The sequence below is a fragment of the Lemur catta genome, chromosome 1 (assembly GCF_020740605.2).
Source record: "Lemur catta isolate mLemCat1 chromosome 1, mLemCat1.pri, whole genome shotgun sequence".
Lineage (NCBI taxonomy): Eukaryota > Metazoa > Chordata > Mammalia > Primates > Lemuridae > Lemur > Lemur catta.
In genome coordinates, this window is record NC_059128.1 from 97,547,846 (window position 1) to 97,567,680 (window position 19,835).

The 19,835-nt window shown below is 38.4% G+C and overlaps 1 protein-coding gene across 4 annotated transcripts in view; it reads left to right on the forward strand.

Annotated features, from left to right (window-relative positions):
* Window positions 1-19,835, forward strand: part of MAP2K5 (mitogen-activated protein kinase kinase 5) — a 243,271-nt gene that overhangs the window by 122,782 nt on the left and 100,654 nt on the right. For 3 of the 4 annotated variants that reach the window (XM_045541664.1, XM_045541653.1, XM_045541644.1), the window contains exons 14-16: window positions 7,759-7,832; window positions 8,797-8,847; window positions 16,893-16,964. In XM_045541664.1, coding sequence (XP_045397620.1) covers window positions 7,759-7,832; window positions 8,797-8,847; window positions 16,893-16,964 — 197 coding nt within the window. Of the gene's footprint in view, window positions 1-7,758; window positions 7,833-8,796; window positions 8,848-16,892; window positions 16,965-18,213; window positions 18,645-19,835 lie in introns of those variants that run through there. The other variant, XM_045541676.1, reaches the window with a different exon arrangement.

Sequence of the window (19,835 nt, forward strand, 5' to 3'; positions counted from 1 at the left end):
TCTACTATTAGAGAAAAGAGTTTTAGAAATGAGCATAGCCTCAGTGACCTGTGAGACAGTATCAAGTAGTCTAGGACATATGTTAACTGAAGTCTCAGGAGAAGAGGAGAGAAAAAGGAACAAAAAATAATTTGAATAAATAATGGCCTAAAACTTTCCAAGTTTGGTGAAACCTGTAAACCCACAGATCTAAGAAGCTCAGTGAACCCTAACCAGGGCGAACATGAAACCACACCAGATCATATCAAAATCAAAATTTTGAAAGCTAGTGACTAAAAAAAAAAAAAAATATTTAAAATGTTCAGACCAGGCGCGCTGGCTCACGCCTGCAAGCCTAGCACTCTGGGAGGCCAAGGCAGGCGGATTGTTTGAGCTCAGGAGTTCGAGACCAGCCTGAGCAAGAGCGAGACCCTGTCTCTAGTAAAAATAGAAAGAAATTATATGAACAGCTAAAAATATATATAGAAAAAATTAGCCAGGCATGGTGGCACATGCCTGTAGTCCCAGCTACTCGGGAGGCTGAGGCAGGAGGATTGCTTGAGCCTAGGAGTTTGAGGTTGCTGTGAGCTAGGCTGACTCCATGGCACCACTCACTCTAGCCCGGGCAACAGAGTGAAACTCTGTCTCAAAAAAAAAAAAAAAAAAAATGTTCAGAGAAAACAAAACACATTAAGTAGAGAGAACAAAGATAAGCATGACGGCAGACTTCTTGTCAGAAGCTATGCAAGGCAGAAGATAATGGAAAGATATCTTAAAAATGTTGAAAGAAAAAACTGTTAATCCAGAATTCTATGCCCAATGAATATATTTTCCAAAAGTAATAGCTAAATAAAGACTTTTCAGACAAACAAATCTGAGAGAATTCATTGATAGTAAACCAACATTATAAAAAATGTTAAAGGAAGTTATTTAGGAAGAAGGAAAATACCAGATGGATGGTTAGAGCTGCACAAAGGAATAAATAGTGCCAGAAAGGGTAAATGTGGATAAATAGGAAAGTTTTTTTCTCTTTAAAATTTAAAGCAAAAATAAAGACACTGTATTGTGGGGCTTATAATATACATAGGGGGAAAATGTATGACAACAGCACAGAAGATGAAGGGAAGAAAATGGAAATAATACTATTGTAATCATACATTGTAAATGAAATGCCATAGTATTACTTGAAGGTAAACTATAAGAAGTTAAAGCAACATGTTGTAAATTCTAGAACAGCCATTAAAAAACATAAAGCTTCAAACAGGCTGGCAAACTTAAGCTCATGGCTCAAACTTGGAGCTCTGTCTGTTTTTATAAACAAAATTGTATTGAAGCACAACCATGCCCATTCATTTACATGTGGCCTGTGGTTGCTTTTGAACTACAGTGGCAGAATTTGAGTAGTTACAACAAAAACCTTGTGGCTCCAAAAGCCCGATATATTTACCTTATGGCCCTTTACAGAAAAAGGTTGCCAATCACTGGCTTAGAAGCCAGTAGTAGAGATTAGTGGAATGCTAAAAAACAAACAAACAAACAAACAAAAAAAAAAAAACAGCCCAATTAACCCAAAAGAAAGCAGGAAAAGAAGGAAAAGGGCCAGGTGCAATGGCTCACACCTATAATCCTAGTGCTCTGGGAGGCCAAGATAGGAGGATCACTTGAGATCAGGAATTTGAGACTAGCCTGAGCAAGAGTTAGACCCCATCTCTACAAAAAACAGAAAAAATTAGCAGGGCATGGTGGCCTGCACTGATAGTCCCTCCCAGCTACTCAGGAGGCTGAGGCAGGAGGCTCACTTGAGGCTAGGAGTTTGAGGTTGCAGTGAGCTATTATGATATCACTGCACTCTAGCCAGGACAACAGAGTGAGACTGTGTCATTTGTTCATTCATTCATTCAAAAATAAATAAATAAATAAGTAAATAAAGTTAAATATAAATGGTCTAAATACCCCAATTAAAAGCATAAATGTCAAACTATTTTAAAAAGCTAGACCCAATGTCACAGTGTTTGCAAGACACTTGTTTTAAGTATAATGATAGAGATATACTGTCCAAACACTAATCATCAGATTTTAAAGCACAAATAATAGCAACATATTGTGGGGTTTATGATGTATGAGAAAAGGCAAACTGTAACTAGTCTTTAATGACAGAAACCACTCAGTCGTTACCATAGGCTAGCGGTCGGGGTCGAGTTGACTGTAAAGGGGCACAGCAAATTTTGGGGAGTGATGCAAATGTTCCCTGTTTTGATTGTGGTTTGATTACATGATGTATACTTTTGTTAGAATCATCAAATTGTACATTCAAAATATCTGCAGTTGGTTTTTCTAAAATGAATAAAAATTGATTTCAAAAAGTAAAGTGAAACAAGAGAAGATATTTCTCTTCAGATACTCTGAACTTTTTAGAAGTTAAATCAGAGGGAAATGCAGTGGATTATGTTGGTCTTTTCTAAACGCTGTCCTGCATACCATGCTGTATTGTACTGGTTTCTGATTCGGTAGATCTGGGGTAGAACCTAAAAAGCTTTATTTTTTAAATGCACAGCCAGGTGTTTTATAGCTCTCATTGTCTTTATTATAAGAAACAAGCCAATTGTTCAGAAGGAAAATCCCCTTAAGAATATACATAAGCAACATTGTTATCCTGAAATCTCATAGCAGTATTTTTGGTCAAAGAATATATCAACAACTTCTTGGTCTGCATGCTCCCAGAGGCCAGAGACAGAGTCTTACTCATGTGTCTCCCCACAGCATCTAGTATGTGCCATCTCTGGCACGTGGTAAGACATCAGTAAATATTTGCTGAAGGAGTATTTTTAAATGACTGTGGGCCAGGTGTGGTGCCTCATACCTGTAATCTCAGCACTTTGGGAGGTCAAGGTGGGAGGATTGCTTGAGACCAGGAGTTCAAGACCAGCCTGGGCAACATAGGGAGACCCTGTCTCTACCAAAAAAAAAAAATTAAAAATTAGGTGAGTATGATAGTGCATACCTATAGTCTCAGCTAGTTGGGAGGATCAGGCGTGGTGTGGTTCACACCAGGAATCCCAACAATTTGGAAGGCCAAGGCAGGAGGATTGCTTGAGCCCAAGAATTTGAGAAGAGCCTGGGCATCACAGCGAGATCCCCCATCTTTACAAAAAATTTAAAAATTAGCTGGGCATGGTGGCATGCGCCTATAGTCCTAGTGACTCAGGAGGCTGAGGCAGCAGTATTGCTTGAGCCCAGGAGTCTGAGACTGTAGTGAACTGTGATCATACCACTGCACTTCTGGGTGACAGAGCAAGACTGTCTCTAAAAGAAAGAAAGAAAGAAATGCATTCATTCTGAAGTGTATTCCATTAAATGGGAAAAGATGCAGCTCTTTCTCAGGTCAAATTTATGCTTTTGTGGGTGAGCATGTTAGCCCATCTATTTAGTAGAGACCTCATTCATTCACCATTTGTTCAACAAATATTGTTTCCTGTGTGTACTAAACACCATTCTAAATATAGTAGTGAACAAAACAGATCAAATGTGCATTCATGGAACTTCCCTTTAAGAGAGGAGGACCAAGAATTAATAGATTTATATGTAGAGATACAGTGTGTTGGTGGTACTAAATGTTTAGAAGAACATTGAAGAGGGGGGAAAGGGAAAGGGAGTCTCTGGGCAGGAGGGTATTGCTATTTCATACTGGGTGGTTGGAGAAGGCTTCTCTTAAAAAGGTAACATTAGAGCAGAAACCTAAAGGAAGTGAATGAGCAAGCCATGTGTATACAGTACGTGGGAGCAGAATGTTCCAGGAACATGGAACTACAAAGCAGGAACGTGCCTGGCAAGGAGGCCAGTGAGCTGAAGCAGAGTGGGCAGGGAGAGAAGTGGTAAGGATGAGACCACAGAGGGTGTGGGGGGGGAGGGGGAGCTCATGAGTACCTTGGAGACCATGGGAAGACATTTGCACTGAGCTGGGAAGCCCTTGGAGGTTTTAGGCAAAGAAGGGATGTGGTCTGATTTAGGCTTTAAAAGGATCATGTTAGCTACTGTGTTGAACACAGACTATAGCAGAACAAGTATAAAAATAGGGAAACCAGCTCAGTAGCCTTGTCAAGGAATGAGTACATATGGCCAGGCAAAAATGTTTCCTCATAAATGTTAAATCGGCTTCACAGTTCTACTTCCTGTGTTTTGGAAATTTTTTTTTTTTCAGCTAGAATTTTACTCAAATACAGCTTAAATTGCTACAACAGCAATAGAAATTATTCTCTAAATATAATGAAATATATTACTTTTTGTAGCTTGGTTGTTTATTAGTTGATAATAGTAATACCTTACGTTTATGGAATGTTTGACAGTTTAAAAAGCAGTTTTACATTGATTATCTCACCTGATCCTTACAGTTCTTTAGGATTGTCACTATTATATTATTATCTCCCTACAGAGGTGGAAACTAAAATATCACATGCCGGGCCGGGTGTGGTGGCTCACGCCTGGTATCCTAGCACTCTGGGAGGCTGAGGCAGGTGGATCGCTGGAGGTCAGGAGTTCGAGACCAGCCTGAGCAAGAGCAAGACCCTGTCTCTACTAAAAATAGAAAGAAATTATCTGGACAGCTAAAAATATATAGAAAAATTAGCCGGGCATGGTGGCGCATGCCTGTAGTCCCAGCTACTCGGGAGGCTGAGGCAGTAGGATCGCTTAAGCCCAGGAGTTTGAGGTTGCTATGAGCTAGGCTGATGCCATGGCACTCACTCTTGCCTGGGCAACAAAGTGAGACTCTGTCTCAAAAAAAAAAATCACATGCCAAGTTCAAAGTCATGTGCCAAGTTTGTGACAGGATCAGAAAGAGACTAAAACCCAGGTCTTCTGTCTCCTAGCTTGAATCCATTGACTTTGTTTAAAGGGGTCTGTTATGTTCAAATTATGTCTCAAGATATTGCTGGGGAAGGAGGCATTTATATTAGCAAATTTAATATATTGTTTAAAAAGCCATTAACCAGTAAGCAAGATACTATACTTGGGAAGGATACATACAAAGATGTATTAAATATAAAGTGTATTCCTACCCTGTGAATTCATTTCTTGGGTTGATGCTACCTGTAACAGCAAATATAGTAAGAAACTACTAATAGAAAGTGTCATAAAAGCTTGGCACAGTGGCACACACCTATAATACCAACCACTTGGGAGGCTGAGGTGAGAGGACCACTTGAGCCTAGGAGTTTGAGTCCAGCCTGGGCAACACAGCAAGACCCTGTCTCTAAAATAAATAAGGTGTCATATGCAGCATCCCAGACAAATGATATAGACAAAAGATGCTATAGCAATTCGAAGGAAGTAGTGACTTTGAAGGCCTGAGTAGTGTGGGCAGTAGGGAAGCAGGTACTTGAGATGAGGAATGGGCAGGACTCAGGTAGTCAGAAAATACAGAGGAAGCGTTTCTAAATCTGGGGGTGGGAGGATGTTGATAAAATAAATGAACAAAGGCTTAATGATGGGATTTTTTTTTGAGATAGTGATTAAAACAATCTAGTTGGAACACAAAGGTTGGTTTGAGGATGGCTAGATGTCTAGTACTTTCATACATAAAATGCTCCTAAAAACTAGTTTTAAAAAAAAACTAGGCTGAGAGGTAAATGTGCAAAAGTCAGACAGTAGGCTTACATGTATGTTAAAAAGATGTTGGAAAGCTGGAAAATGCAGTCAGGTTCTCATTTACACTCTGCCTCTTAGAATATAGTCTAGCAGTGTTGTTGTTTTATTCTTTCTCTCTCTATTGATCCACTTAAGTGTATGTCTGATTCACACTAAAGATTTGCTTTGTTTAGTGTACCTCATGATTTCCAGGCAGCCCCTTCTTCCAGGAGTTCATAATATTTGTTCATTACCTGTTTCCATCTGATGTGGTGGCTTAAGAGTGCTTTAGGGTATCAATATATTACATAAAAGAACAGATTGTCCAAAAGAAAAGTACTCAAAGTTGAGGGCCTATGGTGAGAATTAGATTTGGAAAATAAGACCAGGCTATGTAGGATCTAACATTTGTTTCAGTTTAGCAAATGTTTATTATACAGTGTCTGGTGTGGCTGTCTATGCTGTGTTGTACTGACTGCTGGAGCACACTTGAAAGCACAGCCCTGTTCTTAATGAGTTCACATTGTGGTGGGTAAGGGGCATGTCTGGGAATATTTAACTTCCTCTTTAAGGAGAGAAGTGATGTAGTGAAAGTGGTATATCTAAGGTTTAATGTGATGATGGTATAAGAAGTATATTGCAATTAGGAGAAAACTGGAGGTTGAGAGACTAGTTGGTAAAAAAGCTTATACCTACCTGGGCATACCAACTTTTATTCAGACAGAGAACCACCCCCACCCCAACATACGTTATAGTGTGTGTTATCTAAAGGACATGGCACAGAGACATGTTCTATGGTTTACCCCTCATCACTGAAACAGAGTCATCAACATAAAATAATATATGGTTTCCATTCATCTGTTCACTTAGCGATTCGACAAATATTTATTAAGCACCTACTGTACGCCTGGCATTCTTCCAGGGACTGGGAATACAATAATCAATAAAAGAGACAAAGTCCCTGCCTTCATGGAGTTTACATTCAAGTTCAGTCAGACAACACTAAGTGAGCTAACGTTTGAGATTGTGCCTAGCACATTGCCTGTCACAGGGTTCAACAATTGTAGATTACTGTATTTGAACTTGAAATTTGAAATAAGTACCTCCTCTCGGCAAGATACTTTGTTGGGGTGCTCTTTCGCAGGATGGAGGGCCGGGGGGAGATTAACTCATTTGCAGATTATTTTTTAAACGTTACATCAAAAAAATGAGTCTGTTGTTCAGTTTCAAGGTGGTTAAGGTTATATGCTATATTAAATATAACCAGTTGTCTGTTCTAGAACCACTTTTGCCCTTAAAGATGAAGCACTGAAGCAGGTGGTGCTCTGTACCATCAAAAGTGGTGTGCTCTTTTCCTGCTTGGATGGTTTTTGTGGGCTTCCGGAATTCCTGAAAAGACTCATTGTTGTCACTGATGATGCTTTACAGAAACCTTTTGTGTCATTATTTAGCGACTGACTGCTTTGCTGAAAGCTATGTCAATTCTTTTGTTAACTAACAGCAGTCAAAAATGATGTAAGAAAGAGAAGGATAAATGAAACAAAGACTGATAAATGCATGCATGCACACACATATAGTCATCTTTTAGATCAATTTCTGAGTATTATCTGAAGTAGTATTTGTCACATAAAACGTGGGAAATAGCAATACTGCATTCATTTTCTCATTGTTTCATTCAGATATGACCTGTTACCAGCAACATAGGAATGATTTTTTTTAACCTTGTTGACTTTCCTTTGGCCTTACTACTTCTTAGATGAGAGGGCTAGCTTGATGGTTACACATATAAAGCAAAGCTAATCCTTTTGTGCAAATTCTTTGTAAGAAGATTACATTTTCTTATCTATCTACTTTTCCTGAAAGGCTAGGAATAGGATGATGGATGTATTTACTGTTGTTATAAGCCAGGATTTGATTTGACTTTCACTTAAAATAAACCCTTGCTTCTATAGAAACCTGAATTGGTTGGAAGTAGAGGAGTTAGGACCTTACATTTTGCCTCCAGATAAAATGCTTTGCATTAAATTTGTGATTAGAATTTCAGGTTGAGCAGATGATGTCATTTCTGCAATGTGGCATGGTGTGCGTGTATGCTTTTTAAAAACAAGCACTGTAGAGATGGAATTAGTTACGTGGACTTTTCTGGTCCCTTTTTAGATGTGAAGCCCTCCAATATGCTAGTAAACACAAGAGGACAAGTGAAGCTGTGTGATTTTGGAGTTAGCACTCAGGTAGGTCTTTTTCCTCCCACTGTGTTCTCCTCTCTGCACCAACCACTTTTTATTTTCAATCTACACTCTGAATTGAAAAATCACCTAGCTGCCAGACAAACAGAAACTCTGTATCTTTTCCTCGGCTGGGATTGTGTTATTCATTTTTAATCTCTGAGCGAGTTTCCTTCATCAGAATATGATTGTTCATTGTTTAATGATAGTAAAAACTGCTGATATTGTAATTACTACTTACGAATAGCAAACTTCATTGATATGCAGCTTTGATATGAAAGCGTTTTGGCCAGACAAAAGGGAGGGCAGAGTGGGAGCTGTGCCTGGGGAGCCCAACTGGCCCACAATAAAAATTAATATTGGGAGCAACAATGGTGGAGGGCCATTACAATGTGCAGCACAAATTTTAATTAATTTCCATTTTGGTCCTCCCCTGAGAACTCCAGTGATAGTGACCCATGAGCGTGCTGTGATGTTGATTTGAATTGCAGCCACCTTTACTCCCAGCCAAACACGAAGACCAAAGCGAAGGTCATCGTTGTATTATGAGTTGTCAAAGTCTGTTATCCCTCCAGCGTATTTAGTGTTCATTTCATTCTAGTAATGCATGGGGCTTCATCCACATCTTGCGCCATCTGACTAAAAAATGAGTGTGTTCAAATTCTACTTCAAATTGACTTTTTATATCTGGCGGGTTTGGGGTACTAAAGCGATAAGCATCCTGCTTAAGTGAATTGTTTAAGGTTATCTGCTATAAACTGTAATGTTGTGCTTGTTTAAATTGGAAATCACATTCAAAAGAAAAGAGAGATTTAATCATTTTTAATGCCTTTGTAGATAAATTTGCTCCCTTTTACATAATTTTTCGTTGATTTATAGGAATGATGATTGTAGGTTAAATGAGGAATAATTGCCCATTTTATTTCCACATTATCTTTATATTGTTCTAACAGACTGTTTTGTCTCATAGCTGGTGAATTCTATAGCCAAGACGTATGTTGGAACAAATGCTTATATGGCGGTAAGTAAACTTATGCAAAAATAACATTTAAAACCAACATCTTTATCTTTATGTACTTGGTAATGCATAATTCTTGAATTAATTCCACAGCTTTAGCCTAGAAGATATAAATTACAAAGTCAATCCAGTCATGATTTGGTTTTTAAGTCTTTCTAAAAGACGTTAAGTTTTATATAGGAGCTATCAACTTATCTGACTTTGTTGACTTAACTGGTTGGTTCAAGTATGAAATTGCTGAGTTTTGAAGTTTAATCCTACAGAAAAATTGCACCTTATAGCATATTGGCTGCTTTTCTACATTGCTTATTTAATTAATCCTCAAGGATACCAAAATGTCAGTCAATAAGATTGGTTATTTTTCCCAGGAATAAAAACATGTTTTGTTACCAGCTCAAAATTAAATTATAGATATAGCCAAATTTTATTTATAGATCTCTGAATGTAAGGGCTTACCAGGCAATTCCCTTAGAATTTGTACCTCTATATTTCCTTTAGTTGTTGAATTCATGCCTATTGTAAGATAACTTATTTAGTTTCACTGAAATAAATTTACCAAGAATAAAAATTAGAAGCATAGAGTTATCGCAAAGACCAGTGTGGACTTGGCTTTGACCTCTTTTTCTTACCTTTTGAGTAAAGGAAGTTATTTGTGTCCATAAAAATGCTTTAGTTTATTGGTTTCCACAATCACTTTAAGAGTGGGAGAGAAGACCAGGCGAGGTGGCTCATGCCTATAATCCTAGTGCTTTGGGAGGCCAAGGCAGGAGGATTGCTTGAGGCCAGGAGTCCAAGACCAGCCTGAGCAAGAGCTAAGACTCGTCTCTACAAAAAATTGAAAAATTAGCTGAATGTGGTAGTGCATGCCTGTAGTCCCAACTATTCAGGAGGCTGAGGGAGGAGGATCATTTGAGCCCAGGAGTTTGAGGTTGCAGTGAGCTATGATTGTGCCTCTGCACTCCAGTAGCTTGGGCAACCTGAGTGAGACCCTGTCTCAAAAAAAAAAAAGAGAGAGAGAGAGAAAGGGAAGGAGAAAGCCAAAACAGAAGCTTATCTGCTGCCATTTTTGGAGCAAAGTTTTGTCTTGTTTTAACATCTTAGGGTTAATTTTTATCCTGAGGGCTCTAGATCTATTAGGTAGTCCCTTTTACTTCTAATAGCCTTTGTGTATGTATCATGAAATTAAACAATGTTAGTATGAACAGAACTGTGGATCTTATTCTCAGTAATCTTTGTTCATACATTATCTTGATTAAAAGATTTAAGGATAGAACCCTAAATCTTACTCTCAGAAAAATACAAAGCATTTTATTTTCATTGGAATCCCAGAATAGTTAATTTTTGTCTTGCATTTTTTTAAATTTATACATTCTTATTTTTTTGAGGTAATGTGAGAAAAAGTAGATCAACCTCTGAAGTCATCATATCTCTTGTTTGGGTTTTTTGGTGGGTTTTTTGTTTGTTTGTTTGTTTTTGAGACAGGGTTTTGCTCTGTTGCTTGGGCTGGAGTGCAGTGGTGTCATAATAGTTCACTGCAACTTCAAACTCCTGGGCTCAAGTTATCCTTCTGTCTCAACCTCCTGAATAGCTGGGACTACAAGCATGTGCCACCATGCCTTGCTAATTTTTCTATTTTTTGTAGAGACAGAGTCTTGCTATGTTGCTCAGAATGTAGTTTTATAAAACTTAATCTCCCTCCTTGCTCTGTCGACCAGGTTAGAAGAGATTGGTGAGCCACTTCTATAGTTAACAATGCCTTGCTGAATGCTATAGTTTCAGTCTTTGAAAGAATATGAGACATTGTGATTTAAAAAAAAAACCCAAAAAACTATAAATGAAACAACTTCTCAACTACTCAGCATGTTTTTATTAGCTTTAAATTGCTCTAATAATTAAATTGCATTATATTTGAATGTACAAATCCAGATTACAGTTGTCTTTCCCAGGTGCACATTAAAGAAATTACTTTTTTCCTTTTTGTTTATGTATGAATGTGATGCGTCCATCTGTTAATTGAAAATGTGAGGATTAAAATTATGAAACATTAGCTCAGATTGGCAGAGCTAAAATTGCTTTGCTTCTTGGGTGAGTGAATTCTAGTCATCAACTTTATGGTTCAAGCTGTAAAAAGCATAAGATACCTGGGAAAGGAACAGTGATCTCCTGAGAGTGAGACCTTTGCTTAGAAGTCAGTAGGAGGCTCTTGTTGGCCAAGTACTTACCTAGATGGTGTGAAATCAAATGTTGTGGGTGGGGAAAAATGGAAATAGTCTATATTATTTTAGTATGGGTATTAGTCCCTGCCCTTTATTTGCTGACAGTCTCCGGAGGGAGAAGGGCTGGGCTTTTTTTTTTCATAACCACAACTGGTTCTTGTTTTTAGCTGGTCCTGTTTTATAATTTAGAGTTATACATGAGGATCTATGCCAGCTACCAGTGAACTACAGCTCTTAGGCCAAATTCAGCTTACTGCCTATTTTTGTAAGTAAAGTTTTATTGGAACTTGGCTGTGCCCATTTGTTTATATTTTGTGCATGGCTGCTTTAGCACTATAGTGGCAGAGTTGAGTAGTTGTGACTGTTGCAGCAGATACCATATGGCCAACAAAGTAAAATGTGTTTACTGTCTGGCCCTTTACAGAAAAAGTTTGCCAGCCCCTGGTCTATGCCAGTGAAAACTGTATCTGAAATGGAGTACCTTCAATTAATCAAACAGTATTTACTGAGCACTTTCCATGCTGTTAGTCAGGTATAATGGAATTACTCTATAATCTAGATAAGACTGGGTAAAATAGGAAACGTGACATTATATATAGCAGCATTATGTGTGACATAATAAAGACTTAATTTGGACTAAACATATATTTAGAAAATAGGAAGGCATATAGTGCACAAATTTGATGATTTAAGCAGTATGTGAAAAGGGCTCTTATAGAAGAGAGATCACTGTGGGGGGATAAGCAAAGGCTCAGAAATAGAAGGCATGGGTGGGCATGGGGAGGTGGGGAAAAAGACAAATAATAAATTATGGGAATATATAATTTGAGGACATCTGATGTAATGCCCTCATTTTACATCTTCCCTCACTTTATACTTATGCATACTTCTGTACAGTGATAATAACATCAATAATAATAATAATAGGTAACAATTAGCATTATGTGCCAATCACTCTTCTAAGCTCTTACATATATTAACTCTTTAAATCCTCACAACACTATGAAGTAGGCAATATATTACTCTCATTTTATAGGTGAGGAAACTGAGTCAAGAGAAGTTAAATGACTTACCTAAGTTCACACAGTTAATAGGTGACAGAGTCAGAACTCAAACCTAAGTGATCTGCCTTCAAAGACTAAAGTCATTATGCTGTGCTTCTGTTTATATCCATATTATTTAAGTGTCTTTCCTAATCTAGATTGTGAACTTCACAGGGGCAGGATTTATTCTGCTCATTCTGTACTTCAGTCCCTCACACAGTGCCAAATAAATGAATTAGTTCATGAAAGCTGCATTTTAAAAGTGTCTTGTTCACTAATTAAAAGCAGAGCACTTAACTTTTTATATTAAGAATCTTACTTGTATTATAAGGTATAGAAGGCCCCAAATTACTCAAATACAGCCAGCTAGGCCACCCAAATATTGAAAAGACAATAAAGCAGAAGGAAATAGCTCTGTATGTGTAAACAATCTCACTTTATTCTCCATAACCTAAAGTGTAAGATACAAGAAAAATAATTAGGAAAAAGACAGGAAGTCTTCTGTAACATCCTCAGTGATTAAAAACAAAACCCAAACCAAAACTGAGCCAAGTGCAGTGGCTCACGCCTGTAATCCTAGCATTTTGGGAGGCCAGGGCGGGAGGATCACTTGAGCCCAGGAGTTGGAGACCAGCCTGGGCAATAGCGAGACCCATGTCTACCAAAAAATAAAAACATTAGCCAGATGTGGTGGTGGGTGCCTATAATCCCAGCCTCTCAGGAGGCTGAGGCAGGAGGATTGCTTGAGCCCAGGAGTTTGAGGTTGCAGTGAGCTATGTTGACACCACTGCACTCTAGCCCCAGCAACAGAGTGAGACGCTGTCTTCAAAAGTAAAGCAAACAACTTTTGTACACATTAAGCAATGGAACTTGTAGGAGACTTGTGAAGTCATCTTGATCCAACATCCTTGTTGACCAAATGAGGACACCAAGACCTGTAAAGTGAAGTGTCAGAGGGACAGATAATTAGGTTCAGTAGACACTTTCATCCAAACCATGAAAGGTTTTCAACTACATTTTAAAAGGATTTCATCCAGAAGGATTATGAAATGAAAGGGGTCCATAAGCTTGGGGCTTATATTAAATTAAACCATTTCTCAGAAGTTCTAATTACTAAAAATTGTATTCTGTTTTTAAGATAAAAGTCCCTAAAACTTTAACCAAATATTCACTCCTAGTAATTTATTATAGTTTTTAAAAATCACATATAAAAGTTTGACATTATTATGCATAACTTAAGTTTTGAAATTAAAAAAAAATCTTACTCAGATACTTGTCCTTTGGGATCAGAAAGTCAGCCTAAATGACTACTATTATTTCCAGAACGTTTTTTTCTGCCCAGAGTATTCCAATTCTTGGAAGTTGTTTTCACCTGGAATAAAACCTGTATAGATTGCATGCTCCAACTCAATTGGCTGTGCTCATGCAGTGATAGTAAAGGTCGTGGTGATGATTGGAAGGAGGCTGACATTTACTGAGTATTCCTGTGTGGCATGTACTGAATTTAATCTTCACACAACCCCATGAGGTATGTGTATTATGATTATTATTATTATCTTCATTTTAAAGATGAGGAAACCAAAGGTGAAATAACTTTAGCCCAAGGTCTCAGAGTTGGCACCTAGTGAAAGGCAAGATTTAATTAGGACACCAGCTTCTAGTTTCTGCTAATAGCCCAAGCTAGGTTACTTGGATCACTTTTTCTGTTGAAAAATGCTAGTTAAAAGGTTTTTTTTAAACCATCTCAAATGCCCTGAAGAGCTAAAAAGACAATGGGGAACTCCCAGGACAATGTTTGAGTGAAATCCTGCAACAGAGAGGAAAGCAGAAGGAGCACCGTGGATGCTTACTCCTGAGGGCATTTGCCCATTCCACACTCAGGCAGAGGGGCAAAGGTCAAGCCCCAGGGTCCACCTGAGGCAGGTCTCAAAGGAGATCTTCCCCATTCCATGCTGGAAGCCGAAATGGCTCACCTCAGTGTGAGGGCAAAGTACTGCTCCTCCTTACCCCTTCCCAGAAAGCTGAGGAGAAGGCATTTTGGAGACTCAGAGGAGCAGGAGAAAAAGGAAAAGTGGGAAAAGTTGTGACCATAGACCAGCCCTGACATAGCTTTGCTGGATATATGTATATATGACCTGAATTGGACAAGGCACTTCATGCTGAGGGCTTGGTTTGAGGTGGGCATATCCACCTTAAGCCTCGAGAGAACCTCTCCAAAATTTTTCTTTCAAGAGGAATAACTAGCAAGCAGTCAAAGAAACCCAGGGACAAAAGTAAACAGCAACATGAAGATCCAGTAGCAAGAACAGGCAGCAGAAACAGTTGCACACAGACTTAAGATCACACATTTTAAAAGTGACATAGTAAATCTGAAAAATCTCAGACAAAACTTCTATTAATAGATTAAAATTACAAACTCACTGTATTTGATAGCATATTGGACACAGCAGAAGAGAGAATTAGAGAACTGGATGATAGATCTGAATTGGAGCAATCTGACACCCCATTGAAACAGTATGCTGTACTACCAACGCAGGGATCCTGCCAACTTAAAAAAAAAAAAAATCCCCATCACTTGGGTTATGTATTTTGATTACATGCTAGCAGCTAGCCTAAAGTATTAATGTTTGTGCCTGCTTTGTTAATTTTCTGAGTAGCATAAGTCTGAGCAGAAACTCCTTTTTCAGAAGAGATAAGGGCGGTACCTTGGTATTTTTGATAGGTAAACCCTTGTATTGTAAACAGAGACAGTTCTGGGATCAGTTAACTAAACGTGGGTCCTGGTAAATGCCTAGTCACAGAGGACAGCTGGAGGGAGTACAGTGTGAGTGCCAGCTTGAAGCCACTGCCCTTTAAGATCTTTCATAAATTCTGCCTTTTAGATCATCACCACTCTTTACTGTTCTTACTAAGGACAGGCCAGGGTTTTCTGTTTCTTTTTCTTTGCTGGTCACTTAACCCCCAATACAGAAGTGCCTTGGATGACAGTCATGTTTTTCCTATTACTTAGCTTTCCACATTGGTGACAGCTGTCATGTGAGAAAGTAACCCCAGCTTTAGCTTTTTAACCGCAAAATGTCCATCATAGATCTTCTGTCAGCAATGTGGTAACTGGTGGTTCGTTTTGTTCTGTTTCATTTTGTTTTTGAGGGGAGAGGACAGGGTAGGCCACCTTGGCTTCAAGTGTGAGAACAGCTTTGAATTGTGTAGCCTCAGGCCATTAAATCCTGGCTCCATAAATTCAGAATGTATTGGGGCTCATCTTTTGTCTAAGTCAGTTACAGGGCCCTGGGAACATTTCCCAATCCCTATATACCTTAATTTGTTAGGATAGACCCATGGAGCTTGCTGCCGGCTTTTGCTGAGCATTCTTGCTCAAGCACTGCATCACAACAGTAATCTTGTTTTGTTAGCGCATTCCAAGAATAATTTCTCTAAGGAGAAGTTGTCAAAATGTCATCCTTAAGGAGTTCTCTTATTTCCCACCTAATATCTGTTAACATGATCACTTTTTCTATTTTTTTCTTTTTTTAATTTAACTTAATTCTTCTATGTTTTATTAGCAGCTTACAGTTTGCATTTGTTTTGGTAGTTCAGTAGGCAAATGTAATGAATGTATTTAATCTCATTGTTGGTTCTGCCAAAATATTTTGTACATGGCTTCCACTTTTGTTTGTGTGTTTGTTTTTTCTGTATTCTGAGTGAAGTGCTTGTATATTGATACCCGTTAGCCAGTGGAATGAAGAAATGGAGAGAGGAAGGAAAAAAAGACAGGGAGTAAGGCAACATTTGGTTGTTTCTTTAACAATTCTAGAGGATTTTAGGTGTATGTGAATACATCCTAGTACCTGTTGAACTAGCTAGCACTGGATAATGGAGTGTGGGTTATGATCCCAGCCCTGCTATGATTAGCTCTGTAACCTTCAGCAGTCATTCCACCTTTGTGAGTCCTCAGTTTCTAGTATTAATTTGTTTGTGTGTTCATTTCAAAGACTTCCGTGAATTACCGTACTGAATGCCATATCCTGGAGGGATAGATCAGGAAGCTCCTGCTCTCTGTATGAAACTATTCCTGTTGCAATACAGAGGGTGCATGTAGCAGCTTTCTCAACCAGCTATTTCCTACACATCTTGAGTGGAGAACTAAGGGTACCAAATGGACCCTTCAAACTGTTCCTTGGTTCATATCAAAAGAAATCCTGATAAATGGAAGAACATTTTGAATAGTAAGTGAATCTGGCTGAAGGAATTATAGATGTTCTTTGCACTAGTCTTTTTCTTTTAACTGGCCTGTAAGTTTAAAATTGTTTCCAAATAAAAAGTTAAAAAATTAAACCCTAGTGTTCCAGAACCCACCTATCAAAATACAAGTAAGTGATAATATTGTATAATGTTTAATTTCTTACTACACAACTCGGACCACTGGATTTGGAGAGAGAAGACCTGGGTTTAATTCTTTTCTCATTCACTAGCATAGGACCTTGCCTAAACTATTTCACTACTCTGAGCTTCTATTTTCCTATCTGTGAAATAGAGATAATGAAGTCTTCCTCACAGAGACTTTGTGAGGATTCAATGAGATTATATATACATATATCTACATAATTTCTATATATTATCTATATAATATACATACATACATATATACACACATGTAAAATTGTTTTGCTGTCCATAAAATTCTGTGCAAACGTTGGTGGCTCCCCACCTTAGCTGAGCTGATGTTCAGTGTGTGTATTTCCTAGAGGAGTGTACATCAACTCACAAGCTCCCTTCTGTTTTCTTACAGCCTGAAAGAATTTCAGGGGAGCAATATGGAATCCATTCTGATGTCTGGAGCTTAGGAATCTCTTTCATGGAGGTATGTTGTTTGCAAATAGACACTTCTGTGCATATCTGTACTTAGACATTCAATCCGGAAGAATGAAGATTTTGAAAGTAAAATAAAATAAACCTTCAGTGTGTCATGTATACATACATACAGAGTTTGACTCTAAAGTCTTTATATCTTTTTATGGCTTATGAACTGACTCTGGAGGTTATTTTAAAGTGCTATTTCTCATTGATCACTTGTTTGGACTTACCTGGAGTGCTTGTTAAGAATACAGGTTCCCTAACCCCATCTAAGGGCAATTAAATCCAGATCTCTAAGAGTCTGCATTCTTAACCTGTTCCCTGGGGGATCCTTATGCACACTAAATCTAGAGAGCCTGTGTTCTAAAAGAAGATTAGAGAAATATTCTTTGCCTTGTTGGAATAACTTCCAAAGATGATTTAAAAGGTACAGCTCTACTCATTTGGATGTATACATTATATATGTTTGTTTAAAAAGAAAAAAGCTACCTGGTTCTAATATGTATGTGTTTATGGGGTAAGGGGTGGTATGATACGATGGAGGGGAAGAAGGGGAAGGGAATTTATGTATTTGACACAATTTTAATATCTTTATTCTTTATAGCTGTATTTAGAATGGACTTTTAGTGTGCTAGGTGTAGGCCCCACTAGAACTCTGTGCTGAGATTTCTATAAAATAACCATTGATCTATAAGGAAATGCATATGATTTACACATCAGGAGGACATCTGGCTCAGTTTGAATTACAGTAGTATAAAACCTGGATACTCACTAGTGCTTCAAAAATTGTTTCAGATAAACAAGGACTTTTTAAAAAAGTAGAAAGGACTCTTTAAATAAGATCATAGAGTTGCAATCACAATTTTATAACCTTTTTTTAGTCAAATACTTTTTCTGTGGAGTTTTGTAATGCATGGATGCAATTGTATTTGTAAGGAAATATCTTCAGACTCAATTCACCTACCTGGCAGAAAGAAAGCAAAAATAAAGTGTTCAATGTTCATTAAACCATATTCCTGTGCTTCTTCATAAAAGGGAATTTAAGAAAGAAATACAATGTGTATGCATCAGCTGAGAGGTTATCCATAATGGTGGTTAGATCTCAGGGCTGCATCTCCCAACAGAATCCTGAAGGCCTTGTTCTGTTAACCTGTTGCAAGGGAGACTAATGCTTTTCATTTGTGAGACTCTGGCCTTGCTGTCATATAATCTCCCTTTGCATATTTTAAATCATTGTCATTGATTGTATTTTATAGATGGCTAGACAAAGTGTAGAACAATTGAGAAGTTATATGGTATAGAGAGAAGAATCCTTGATTGGGAATGGAAGACCTACATTGCATTTCCAGGTTTGCTAACTGGTTTTTTAGGTTACTCTCTGCAAGACACTGTTCCTCACTGGGCCTCAGTTTCTTCATTTGTAAAATAATGATCTCTAAGCCCCTTTTCAGACTAACATTCTGTGGCTCTGCTGCTGCTCATTTTGCTGTTGTCTTTCCTTAACTTTTACACAACTCTAGAGTTTGTGACTGAGACAGTGATAAAAAGGGATAAAATGCAGAGGCTTAGCAGTACTGTCAGAGAGCATAACTAATGGATTTAAGATTTAGAGCACATATAGGCCGGGCGCGGTGGCTCACGCCTGTAATCCTAGCTCTGGGAGGCTGAGGCGGGTGGATCGCTCGAGGTCAGGAGTTCGAGACCAGCCTGAGCAAGAGTGAGACCCCGTCTCTACTAAAACTAGAAAGAAATTATCTGGCCAACTAAAAATATATATACAAAAAAAATTAGCCGGGCATGGTGGCTCATGCCTGTAGTCCCAGCTACTCGGGAGGCTGAGGCAGTAGGATCGCTTAAGCCCAGGAGTCTGAGGTTGCTGTGAGCTAGGCTGATGCCACGGCACTCACTCTAGCCTGGGCAACAGAGTGAGACTCTGTCTCAAAAAAAAAAAAAAAAAAAAAAAAAAAGATTTAGAGCACATATAAATGTTCACCATCCGTCCTTTCCACATTCATTTATGCATTCATGTATTGAGCTCCTGCAATGCCTACTGCATAGGTGCTGGGAATAGAGTGATGAAAGGACACCCAAGTCTTGGCTTTCATGAAGTTACATTTGGTGAGGGCTGGGGCATGAGAGGAAAGACAGAAAACAAAGGGATAACCAAATATGTAATTTGTCAGGTGGTGGTAAGTCCTATGGAGGAAAAGAAAGCAGGCTACTCCTCTCTGATAAAGTACCATTTTAGTGGAGGGAGCTGCCTGGTGACAGCAAGTGCAAAAGCACTAAGATGGAGTACGTTTGGCATATTTAAGGAAAGCAGAGAGACCAGTGTGACTCGAGTGGAGTTGGCAAGGGAAAAGTGGGAAAAACATAAATTTAGAGAGGTAGCCAGGGGCCAGATCATATACAGTTTTGTAGGCCGTGCTAAGGACTTTAGATACTACTCTGAGAGTAAATGATCTGACTTACATTTTCAAAGGATCACTGAGTGCTCTGTGGAGCACGACTATAGAGGGGCAGGTGTGGAAACAATGAGATCGGTTTAGATAGATAGATGGGTGCCCAATAAATATAACATAGTTATATTTATTTTATGTTGCATATTAAAATGTGTGTCTGCCAGTATTCTGCTAGGTGCTGGGGATGCAAACATTACTAAAAAGAGATTCTTTGTAGTGTAAGGAGGGAAATTGCCATTGATATATTTCGGATTTTGTTGATCACGTTCATTTATCCCGGAGGTAAACTATTGAATAGTCTCTGGGGGACTGAAGAAAACATACTCACTGAATTTGTAAGATTGAGGAAGATTAGGCATTGGGAACTGTGTGAAAAAGTGTCAGCATTGAGTGTGGGACACCCGAGTGCAGAAGGA